The 11,712-nt window shown below is 57.6% G+C and overlaps 2 protein-coding genes across 3 annotated transcripts; both read left to right on the top strand.

Annotated features, from left to right (window-relative positions):
• The first annotated feature begins 26 nt into the window (after positions 1 to 26).
• TEKT2 (tektin 2) lies at positions 27 to 4,217 on the top strand. Its single transcript, XM_040231662.1, has 10 exons — positions 27 to 99; positions 1,295 to 1,502; positions 1,587 to 1,712; positions 1,901 to 2,106; positions 2,619 to 2,762; positions 2,838 to 2,952; positions 3,109 to 3,216; positions 3,350 to 3,493; positions 3,659 to 3,738; positions 3,910 to 4,217. Exons 2-10 carry the CDS (start codon positions 1,347 to 1,349, stop codon positions 4,121 to 4,123), a joined length of 1,293 nt encoding a protein of 430 aa, XP_040087596.1. The 5' UTR covers positions 27 to 99; positions 1,295 to 1,346; the 3' UTR covers positions 4,124 to 4,217.
• A 943-nt stretch (positions 4,218 to 5,160) lies between these two features.
• On the top strand, positions 5,161 to 10,637 carry ADPRS (ADP-ribosylserine hydrolase). 2 transcript variants are annotated; one of them, XM_040231667.1, is made up of 6 exons: positions 5,161 to 5,395; positions 7,507 to 7,603; positions 7,862 to 8,069; positions 8,170 to 8,354; positions 9,153 to 9,253; positions 9,832 to 10,637. In XM_040231667.1, exons 1-6 carry the CDS (start codon positions 5,176 to 5,178, stop codon positions 10,122 to 10,124), a joined length of 1,104 nt encoding a protein of 367 aa, XP_040087601.1. In that variant the 5' UTR covers positions 5,161 to 5,175; the 3' UTR covers positions 10,125 to 10,637. The 2 variants fall into 2 exon arrangements, with proteins under 2 accessions (XP_040087601.1, XP_040087602.1); XM_040231668.1 differs by lacking the exon at positions 5,161 to 5,395 and adding an exon at positions 6,720 to 7,132.
• The last annotated feature ends 1,075 nt before the right edge of the window (positions 10,638 to 11,712 follow it).

The following is an 11,712-nucleotide window of genomic DNA, read 5'->3' as shown; positions in this document are numbered from 1 at the left end:
TAGCAACCGGGGGCGCTTAGCAACCGGGGGCGCTTAGCAACCGGGGGCGCTTAACAGAGGAGCTGGCCAAGGGAGGCGGAAGTGCGAGCGCGGAAGGAGGTGAGAGGACGAGGGGAACGGGCTGGCGGGGGCGGGGTGCTCACACCTAGGATCGAACCCCCTCCCGCTCCTTTCTTTGTGCCGGGGTAGTAATATAAACTAAAGATGACTATCCTGGGAGAGGACGGGAGGGGCTGGGCTGGCAACCAGACAAAGCCCGGCTCCTCCCAGTGGGGATCCCTCACTAACCTCCTCTCCTCCTCCTCCTCCAGTAGAGGGCGGAGAGAGGGAACGTGACGGCCAGGTGGGGAGAGGACCAGCGCCCCAACCCCCAATTCCCTAGAGCCAACTTGTAGCCCCCGGCGAGACTAGCCTGTCTTTTCCAGACGGAGAACAGGGCACCTTCTCCTCGATCCCTCCGGATCTTGTCCCAAAGCTAGGGCAGGGAAAGAAAAGAAAATCGGCAGGACTTGGTTGCTGCAAGTAGGGATGGAAATTGGATTAAGGTCTATTTTTCCTGCTACCCAGGGCTTCCCTAGGCTTCCCAGGGTGGCTCAGACGGTAAAGAATCCGCCTGCAGTGCCGGAGACCCGGTTCGACGCCTGGGTGGGGAAGATCCCCTGGAGAGGGAATGACTACCCACTCCAGTATCATTGTCTGGAGAATTCCGTGGACAGAACATCCTGGCAGGCTACAGTCCATGGGGTCGCAAAGAGTCGGACATGACTCAGAGACTAACACTAGGGCTGCCCTGGTGGTTCAGCCGTAAAGAATCCGCCTTCCAGTGCAGGAGAGGCAAGCTCAAGTCCTGGGTTGGGAAGATCCCCTAGAGAAGGAAATGGCAACCCATTCCAGTATTCTTGCCTGGGAAACCCTATGGACAGAGGGCTACAGTCCATGGGGTTGCAAAGAGTCGAACCAGACTTAGCGACTAAACAGCAACAATTCCGGCTAAACAGGATTCCTGCTACCCACCCACTCTGCCAGCCCTACTAAGCACTTGGTCTAACATACACACCCAGAGGGACCCCATTATCCCCTTTCACCTGCTCCAGGGTGAAGGTGCCTCAGTAAGGTAAGGGTGCCACAGCTTGTGTCTGTGGATGGATGGGTGGGAGGAGACTTAGTTAATGCCTCAAAGTTGAATGTAGGGAGAGCTGTTCCCAAGCAGGTTTCCGGAAGGAAGGGAACTGAAGCAAAACCAGGAGAGGCTCTCCTGCATGGCCTCCTGCCGCCTGTTTGCCCCCTCCTGCAGAGTTAGGTGTCCTGGAACAGGCCTGGGGGCCTGACCCTTCAGGACCTGCACCATGGCCACGCTGAGTGTCAAGCCCAGTCCACGCTTCCGGTTGCCAGACTGGCAGACCAACAGCTACCTGTTGTCCACCAACGCCGAGCGCCAGCGAGATGCCTCACACCAGATCCGCCAGGAGGCCCGGGTCCTCCGCAACGAGACCAACAACCAGGTTGGGGGTCCGGAGCCCAGCTGGGTGGTGGAGGGATAGCTCCCAGCCCTCATCAGCCTCTTTATCTATGTCTGTCTCTTCCAGACCATTTGGGATGAACACGATAATAGGACGCGGCTGGCAGAGAGGATCGACACTGTCAACCGATGGAAGGAGATGCTGGACAAGTGTCTGACAGATTTAGATGCTGAGATCGACGCCCTGGCACAGGCAGGGAGCCAGGGCAGGGTGCCAGGAGACCCTGCTCAAGGACGACCTCCTCTCCTTCCCCTCTTTCGGGTCTGGGTATTGGTGGCTTGTCCATCTGAGTCACTCACTGTCCCCTCGGCTAAAGGCGTGATGAGAGCTGCTTCCCAGTAGGATGGCCCCCCCAGCCCCCTCTGCCCTCTCTCTTCTAGATGAAAGAGTCAGCGGAGCAAAACCTGCAGGCCAAGAACCTGCCTCTGGATGTGGCAATTGAATGCCTGACCCTGCGGGAGAGTCGGCGTGACATTGATGTGGTGAAGGACCCCGTGGAGGAGGAGCTGCACAAAGAGGTGGAGGTCATTGAGGCCACCAAGAAGGCCTTGCAACAGAAGATCAGCCAGGCCTTTGAGAAGCTCTTGTAAGAGAAAGACGGCATTCTCATGTTCCCCTGCCCTGGGAGGCTGTGTTTTCAATGCAGAACCTGTGTATCATGGGTAACTAGTCACTGCTTCTCAGGCTGCCTTCTGCCCCTGCTGTGCCCGTGGCAGAAACCACTCACTCACTGATCGTAGCACTTTTTACACCTTCTGGACATGCTCTCAGAATACTTCTCGTGACACTGCTCCCGGCAGCCGTTATCTATTGATTGGAAACATGAGGGATGAGTCCATTTGCCATCATCCCTGACTTTCTGGGCATGTGAGCCATGTGGGTGTATGCCCTGTGGGTGTGTACAAGCATTTGGGTGCCTAATTTTGTCTGTAGGGGGCTCATCCAGCTGTGCTCGTCTTTGTCTCAACTGCAGCGGCAGCTCCTCTGTCACCTCAGCTTTCCCATCCCTCCCTGTCCCTTCAGCACCAGGGTGGGGGACTGCGTTCCGGGGCTGCCTTGGAGGGATGGCTCACTGATCCAGTCTCTTCCGCCCCCCAGCCTCCTGCAGGAAGCCCGACAGCAGCTCAACTCTGACCATCGTGGCAAAATGGAGACACTGGACATTGACAGAGGCTGCCTCTCTTTCAACCTCAAGTCCCCGAACATCTCTCTGAAGATCAATTCCACACGTGTGCCCAGTGGGTAAGGAGGACGCTTCACTCCCTCTCCCTTCCTCCCCGCAGAGGCCATGCTCTTACTGTTGCCTGCCGCCTGCAGCTCCACCACACTCCAGCAGTGGGATGACTTCAGTCGGTTCAACAAGGACCGCGGAGAGGCTGAGATGAAGAGGGCCATCGAGCTGAGGGAGGCCATCGCCCTCACTATTGCCGAGGTGAGTCCCCCGCCGCCACCACCTCGATTCTCCGTGGCGGAGAGCTGGCCCCAGCAGGCACTCACAAGCCCTTGTCTTTCCGTCCCTGTCTTATGGCATCCCTCCCCGCACCTGAGCTTATTCCCTCCCTTTGCCCTGCCTACTTCCTGTCCTCAGACCAACAACGAGCTGGAAGCCCAGAGGGTTGCCACGGAATTTGCCTTCAGGAAGCGGCTGCGGGAGATGGAGAAACTGTACAGTGAGCTCAAGTGGCAAGAGAAGAATGTGAGCCTTCTCCACGTGGTCTCCTGGGGTGTGGACTTCCGGCTGTGAGATGAGCCCCGCCAGGAAGCCCTGGACTGGGTGAGCAGGTGGAGACTGGGTGAGCAGGTGGAGACTGGGTGCTCTGTCCCCGCAGACCTTGGAGGAGATTGCTGAGCTGCAGGAGGACATCCGGCACCTGGAGGAGGACCTGCGCAGAAAGTTACAGAACCTGAAGCTGTGCCACACACGGCTAGAGGCCAGGACCTACCGGCCCAACGTGGAACTCTGCAGGGACCAGGTGCGAGGGCGCCCCAGCAGGGCACAGGCCCCCTGCTAAGGTTCCTCAGGATGACTCACTCTCTGGCAGAGCAGGAGTGCTGGTGTAGGGCAACCACCCCCAGGCCTGTGGGCAGAAGGCTAGTATGGCTGACCTGGGACTCCCAACCTGCCCCTCTGCCTCCAGGCACAGTACGGCCTCACCGACGAGGTTCACCAGTTAGAGGCAACCATTGCCGCCCTGAAGCAGAAGCTGGCGCAGGCACAGTAGGTCTAGGGAGTGGGCAGCAGGGGTGGGAAGATACCTCCCACCACTGGGGTCCCTGGCTGCCAGCGGGCTTCCCTGCTGGCTTCCTGGTTCAAGGCTGGTGAGCTCGGTCAGCCCTGAGTTCTCAGCCTCATGCTGGGGGCAGTGGGCTGGTAATGCCTGCTCCCCAGGGACGCTCTGGATGCCCTGTACAAGCATTTGGCCCGGCTGCAGGCTGACATCGCCTGCAAGGCCAACTCCATGCTGTTGGACACCAAGTGCATGGACACCCGTCGGAAGCTGACCGTGCCTGCTGAGAAGTTTGTGCCCGAGGTGGATACCTTCACTCGCACCACAAACCGCACCCTGAGTCCACTCAAAACCTGCCAGCTGGAGCTGGCCTAGGCAGGGGCTGAGGGAGGAGAGGAAGGCTGGTTGAAAATGGAAGGGATGGGGGGAGCGGAGAGAACGAATCTAATAAAGGTCGGGGTTCTCAGTCCAGAGGGTTCTCTGCTCCCCCTGTATGTAGCCAGCGGGGGAGAGGGCTCTTGACCCTCCCATGCGTGGAGGTGCAAAGATGGGAAACACCATCTCTAAAGCCAGCACACTTGGACTCCAGCGGTGTGACCTCTAACCAGCTCTGCCCCCTCTCCATACCTAGAGGAGGCCCAGAGCAGGCTAGGGTGATGGGGAGGGCTTGGAAGTGGGCACCCAGGCCTGAATAGGGGCCACCAGCGGACAGCTGGCCGACCATGCGGGGGAGGGGGGCAGTGACCCAAAGGTCTGGCTCATTGCCCAGCTCTCCAGGACCCTTCAGTGGCCGACCAGCCAGCTGTGACGCCCTTTACAACTCAGGGGAAAAGTGAAAGTGTCAGTTGCTCAGTTGTGTCCGATTCTGCAACCACATGAATTGTAGTCCACCAGGCTCCTCTGTTAAGTTGTTCCCCATAAGCATCTTCTCTGGAGAAGGGAATGGCAATCCACTTCAGTATTCTTGCCTGGAGAATCTCTTGGACAGAGGAGCCTGGTGGGCTACAGTTCATGGGGTCGCAAAGAGTCGGACACGACTGAGCGACTAACACACACACACACTCCTCTGTCCATGGAATATACACACACACACAGACACACACACACACACACACAGACACACACAGACACACACACACACACAGACACACACACACACACTTCCTTCTCCAGGGGATCTTCCCGCTCAGATGGTAAAGAATGCAGGTGGATTCCTTACCATCTGAGGCACCAGGGAAGCCCTTACAAGTAGGGGAAATGCGGCCTCAGAGAGAGGCCGGGCCCTATCCGACCAGGGCTTGGGGACCGCCCCTGGTCTCCCGCGGAGGGGCGCTGCGACTCCGGGCCGCGGGGCGGCGCTGTGGGGCCGGGGACGCCGTGCAGTGGGGGCGCGCGCCCGCCACGCCGGAAGTGGCGAGTCCGCGCGGATGGCGGCGGCGGCGGCGGCAGCGATGACGGCGGCGGGCTGCGGAGGGGCTGGGGCGGCACGCTCCCTCTCCCGCTTCCGAGGCTGCCTGGCGGGCGCGCTGCTCGGGGACTGCGTGGGCGCCGTCTACGAGGCGCGCGACACCGTCGACCTGACGTCAGTCCTGCGTCAGGTCCAGGATTTGGAGCCGGACCCCGGCTCGCCCGGGAGCGCGCGGACAGGTGGGCGGGGTCGGGCGCCACGGGCACCCGGGGCTGGGCGAGGGACGCGGGCAGGGAGGGGACCGCGGCCAGAGGGGCCCGGTCTGCACGACGCGGGGATACCTCGGCCTCAGCGTGTCCAGGATCCGAGGCCCGCGTTCACATATCTCGCCCCGAACGTTCGCCGTCTCGGGGCACGCCGCGCCTAGATTGCGCCTACTCCAGTACTTAACACCTCTGCCAGTTTCAGCCGTTTTACCCTAGTCTCAGAACATTGCGCCACCAGTCCATCTCCACGCAGCTGCAGTGCATTTCTGAGGAACAGATCTTAGGGAGGCCTCCCCGCGCCTGAATCTCTGCAGTAGTTGCCCATTACCCTTAGGACAGAGCCACACTCCTTAAAGTACCCTACTTGGCCTGCCCTCTCCTGCGGTTCCAGTTCCATCTTATAGCAAGCACCCTTGGCTTTACATTCTGTGCTGCGCTTCTTGGCGCTTCGTGCCGCCTCTAGCCCCTTTGCATGTACTGCGGTCCCTTTGCCTGTAAAGCTCTGTTCCCTCAGCCTCTCCCTCCCCTGGGCGGTCAACTCATCACTCAGAACTCAGTGCAGTGTCACGGCTGAGGACGATTCTTCTGGGAGATCACGTAGAATAGTAAGAAAAAGGAGCCACACCCAGAAACCTGGAGAAAGAAAAGGAACTACAGAAGGAAAAAGTTTATTGGAGGAGAAGCAGGGGAGGTGTGTAACAATAAAACTCAGGAATTTCAAGATGAAGACACTGGTTACTGATGTGAGGCCACAGAGAAGTTAAGTAGGGGGAAGTCTAGATTTAGGAAAGCATTGTCAGTAGAAGGTTGAACCCTGCAAGTTATATTTCAGTGCGTTCAGGAGGGAATGAAAAAGGAGTCCTCAAGACTCAGTTCCTCTCCTGATTCGGATCTGCGTTCTTTTGGGTGGGCTTCAGCCTGGCAGACCCTTCCCATGGGGTAGCCCTCAGCAGCTCCTAGCTCCGCATCTCCAGCAGAGGAAGTTTCTCTTTACAGAAGCCCCAGCAGAAGTCTGATGGTCTCACTGGCCTGGCTTAGGTCACCCATTCATCCCTGAACGGGGGCACGGGATGTGCTTTTGGCTGGGCTGGAGGTGGCATTGGCTCCATCTCCGATCATCTGGGCCGGGAGGGGGAGAGATGTGGTTCCCTGGGGGGAAGCTGGGTGCCAGGGACCAGCTGAATGGAGCCTGGGTTCTGCTCATCACAGAGGGAGAAGCTGAGGAGACAAAGGAGAGGCAAGGCCCCCCGGAACTAGGCCGGGGCCAGACTGCAGGAGGGACTCGGTCCCTCTGAGGGGAGCCTGGAGGCCTCTCTTGCTGGCAAAGTAGAGAATGGGGCCCTTCTGGGAGTGAAAGGGAAACAGAGGGCAGGGTTGGGGCTTGGGATACACAGAGCAGGGTGGGGCTGGGGGCTGAGGGCAGATATCAGATGTGAGGAATAAGAAGGGGTTCATTGGGGAGTGTGCTTTGCTCTCTACAGCTGTGTCTTCTTCAGATAAAAGCAAGGCTTTGTCCCTAACTGGCTTATAGCCTGAGAAACTACCGAAACCAGTGATGTGTGTTACAAGTGCCAGGCAGAAGACCTGGGCACCTAGAGGAAGGAGAGGAGGTGGGTGGAGGGAGACGAACAGCCCCAGCGGGGAAGGACGTGACCCAGGCTCCAGGATTGGTTCTGAGGAAGCGGAGGGGAACAGCGGGATATAAGATGGGTAAGGAAGGAAGGGCTTCAAATGGCCATGACCGTGAATTTGGACCTCATCCTGAAGGTGAGAGCCAGCCATCTGAGCAGGAGAGTGTGATGACGAAGGTGATGCTCTACTCTTAGGAAGAATTTTCTGGCGGCACATATAGGCCAGGTTGGAGGGTGGGGAAGACACGGGAGATCTAAAATCAGCAGGACATGTGACCAGCTCAGAACACGTAACTGTCGAAAATCCCATGGCTAAGAGCCCGGGAAACTGGATGAGAGTGAGAGGCTGACTTGAGGCCTTCTGGAAGTAGTAGATAAAAAGCATGAGCAGGAGGCCGCAGCCGCCACCCTCGAACCCTGCAGCTCCATCTCTGCCCCCTGCCCTCCCTGCAGAAGCATTGTGCTACACAGACGACACAGCCATGGCCAGGGCGCTGGTGCAGTCCCTGCTGGCCAAGGAGGCCTTCGACGAGGTGGACATGGCTCACAGGTGAGGGCAGTGGTCCCAGGGTGAGGCCAAGCGGGTGGGCGGAGTTATCGCACCCTTGACCGCGAAGCGATGTCCGTGCATGCCAGGACACCCTCCCCCGGACCCCGCAGCAGGACACTGTCTCTTGGGCCGCTGCAGCTTCCCAAACTAGAAGTGACAGCTCCAGGATTCCTCTTTTCCCAGACCAGCCAGGTTTCTTCTCTCCCAGCCATGGCAGGCATCTCTTAAATTGTGATCCTGTGGCCTTCTCGCCCCTAGGTTTGCTCAGGAGTACAAGAAGGACCCTGACCGGGGTTACGGTGCTGGAGTGATCACTGTCTTCAGGAAGCTCCTAAGCCCCAAATGCCGGGATGTCTTTGAGCCTGCCCGTGCCCAGTTTAATGGCAAAGGTTCCTATGGCAACGGGGGTGCCATGCGGGTGGCTGGCATCTCCCTGGCCTATAGCAGCATCCAGGATGTGCAGAAGGTATAGTCTGGGTGGGCTGGCTTCTGGGCCCTCTGATCTCCCTCCTGCACGCCTGGGTGCCGTGACCATAGGTATTTCGCCTCCCTTGCCTTTGCCCTAGTTTGCCCGGCTCTCAGCCCAGCTGACACACGCCTCCTCCCTGGGTTACAATGGTGCCATCCTGCAGGCCCTGGCTGTGCACCTGGCTTTGCAGGGTGAGTCGTCCAGTGAGCACTTCCTCGAGCAGCTCCTGGGCCACATGGAAGAGCTGGAGAGTGATGCCCAGTCCGTGCTGGATGCCAGGGAGTGAGTAGGCGGGCTGGGGGCGCGTCTGTTGTGCACGTGTATGCTGGTGGGGTGGCATTGCCTCAAGCGGAAACCTTCTTTTTTAAAATATGTATTTATTAAATATGTATTACTACTTATTTAATACGTATTACTACTTATTTTATACATGTTTAATGAATACAAATGTTTCTGTTTCCAGCCATGGGATTCTCCAGGCAAGAATACTGGAGTGGGTTGCCATTTCCTTCTCCAGGGGATCTTCCCAACCCAGAGATCGAACCCAGGTCTCCCACATTGCAGGCAGACGCTTTAACCTCTGAGCCACCAGGGAAGCCCACTTAATAATATTAAGTGTTGTTAATTTGAATGTTAATAATATTATACGCACCAGGTCTTAGTGGTGGCATGAGGGATCTTCGATCTTCCTTGCAGCGTGTGGGATCTTTAGTTGCAGCATCTGAACTCTTAGTTAACGGCATGTAGGATCTAGTTCGCTGACCAAGGATTGAACCCAGGCCCCCTGCATTGGGAGTGTGGAGTCTTAGCCGCTGGACTACCTGGGAAGTCTCTGAAACCTTCCTTCTTTAATTGCAGGTCCTAAGGAGGGGTGGGAAGAGCCCTGTGCTTAGGCTGTGCTTCAGGGCTCTCTGCGTCCCAGAGAACAAACCAGCCAGCTCCCACCCAGCCCTTCCCACTTCTGGCCCTGGCACCTGTGCCTGGGTATCAGCCTGACCACATCCCTGCCCCACCCTTCCCCATCCTGCTGTCTCCACCCTGCTGGCTCTGATCTCCCTGCAACCTCGCCCCCATCCACAGGTTGGGCATGGAGGAGCGTCCGTACTCCAGCCGACTGAAGAAGATCGGGGAGCTTCTAGAGCAGGACTCAGTGACCAGAGAGGAGGTGGTGTCCGAGCTAGGTGGGTAGCTCCCTGCCCCCACCTGTCACCCTTCAGGGTTCGTCCTGGGCTCGTGCACAGGATGGGAGAAGTGCCTGCAGTCACTCCTGCCACCATCACACTTTTGCTGGGGCTGCTGTAACAGGAGCACCATACTCTGGAGGCTCCTTGGCAGGCTGTGGGCACAATGCCTTCCTCTCTAGGGCAACAGTGCCCTCAACCTGCAACATCCGGAAACGGCAGCTGGCCGTTAGTTGTTTTCACAGCTGATGGTGATAACTGCTGTTTATTCACACAGCGTTTTTACTATGTTTTGGGCACTCTGCAGTGCTGTATCTCTAGGATTTCATTTCACCCTCACACACCAGCCCTGCAGAAGTTCCTAACTTTATTTCCTCTCTGCACATGGAGCTAAAGCCAAGATACAGGAATCACACAGTCAGTAGGTGGGCAAGCTGAGATTTAAACCCAGGCTGTGATCTTAATCCCAGCTTAACTTGAAGCCTATGGAGTTGACTTGTGACAAGTGGCAGGAAACTTGGGAACACCATGGGGCCCAGGAACAGGGGTCAAGTTCCCATATTGTGGCCTCCCCACAGGAAATGGCATTGCTGCTTTTGAATCTGTTCCCACCGCCATCTATTGCTTCCTGCGCTGCATGGAGCCTGACCCCGAGATCCCCTCTGCCTTCAACAGCCTCCAAAGGACTCTCGTCTATTCCATCTCGCTCGGTGGGGACACAGACACCATTGCCACCATGGCCGGGGCCATCGCTGGCGCCTACTATGGGATGGAACAGGTGCCAGAGAGCTGGCAGCAAAGCTGTGAAGGCTATGAGGAGACTGACGTCCTGGCCCAGAGCCTGCACCGGGTCTTCCAGAAAAGTGTGTGAGGGCCTCAGCTGCTAAGGCCCTGCCACGTGCAGCAGGACCACCTACAGCTTACATTGGAAACCCCGGGCATCCTCCGGTGCAGCTCCCTGCTTCTGTCTTCCTGCCACATGAGCAGAGTGCACCTTGGGGCCAGCGTCTAGTCTGGGGAGGGATGGGTGCCTTCTGGTGCTGGGTTCCTGCCTTCTGCAGAGCCTTGGTGCTCCTGGCTCCTCAGACATGGGGGACCAGGACAGCTTTTATTTTGGAGCAGTATTTGTGGCATTTTCCTTGATTATCTAGGATGTGGGATCTGGGGAGGTGGAAATGATCTGTGGCATCATTTCTCCTTGTTGGGATTTAGCCAGTTTGCCAGAAGCCTGTCTTTGAGCCCCGAGTGCTCAGTTTATGTGGATCGGGAGGGGGCACGTGGATCTAGCCAGTCGAGACGCACACCTGGCCCTTGGCCGTTGTGGGTCTTGTGAACAGCTTCCAGAGAAAATCCCAGAGCAATAAACAGTTTTTGGTAAGTCCCACCACTGTTTCTTGTGTTTCTCCCCCACAGTGGATGGCTTCTTCCCCTTACCTTGACCTTCTGTGCCTAGCACCTCTATCTGAGCCTCACTCGGTAGGAGCCAGGGATCCACCTGCTGGGTGGTGGAGGCAAATTCCTCCAGTTGTCCATCCAGGAAGAGAGCAGGTGTAGTTTGGTGCTTTTTCCTGTTGGAGATCCCTCAGAGTGGCCCAGGCAGTGGGCAGGAAGAAGTCAGATATTACTGCTCTTAGGGAACTTGACAACTTAATAGGTTGCCCCCCAGATAGGACCCAGGCCCCGCTGGGCCAGGAACCAGAACCCTGTGGAAGGGTGTGAGGGGAACTTTGGGTTACCAGATTGCTGACCTTTAGCGAGGGGGGCCTCCCTCTGCATCTTGGGCCTCCGTCAAGGGCCTTGGCCTGCCAGGAAGGGCCTTGGCCTACACACCGTCCATTTTGAAGAAAGGAAAATGGAAATAGAGAGGGCACCCCTCTCCCCTTAAACGTGAGGGCCCTTCAGCCTCGGTGAGGATCTCTGCCCAGCCTGCAGCTCACCTGAGGTTTTAGGATTGCTGGGCAGGTCTGCCTTCAGTCGGGACGGGGTTCCTCCAGGATTTTTCAGGGCCTGGACTGGCCTCAGGTCTGCGGTCCAGATCCCCAGGATCTGTGGCAGGCTGTGGGGCAGGTGCTTTCTTCCAGGACTGCTCCCCAAGCCCTGCCTGCCGCCTTGGGCCTGGCACCAGCCCCGCCCACAGGAGCAGAGATCCCTGATTTCATTCATAATGTGTATCAGATGTTGAAACTTCGCCCTCGGGATCCTGAGCCAGCTGCCATGCTCCACTACCCCTGAGAGCTTTAGGAATGTTCCAGGGAAGCTTGACCCATCTCCCCCAGCTCCAGCCACTGCCTTAGTTTGGTTTCTGAAAACGCCTCCTGGCATTTACTTGGTGCAGAGCCCAGGCAGCTTTGGAGAATAGAGCATTTCTGACGTGGTGACAGAACCCCTGGCTGGGGGCTGGGGAAGAATGCATACTCTTTGAGAAGGTGCAGAACAAGAGTCCCAGAGAGCTCCCCAGG

The sequence above is a fragment of the Oryx dammah genome, unplaced genomic scaffold (assembly GCF_014754425.2).
Source record: "Oryx dammah isolate SB20612 unplaced genomic scaffold, SCBI_Odam_1.1 HiC_scaffold_28, whole genome shotgun sequence".
NCBI lineage: Eukaryota > Metazoa > Chordata > Mammalia > Artiodactyla > Bovidae > Oryx > Oryx dammah.
Note: the sequence above shows the minus strand (reverse complement) of the source record. Positions and strands in the feature narration are given on the sequence as shown.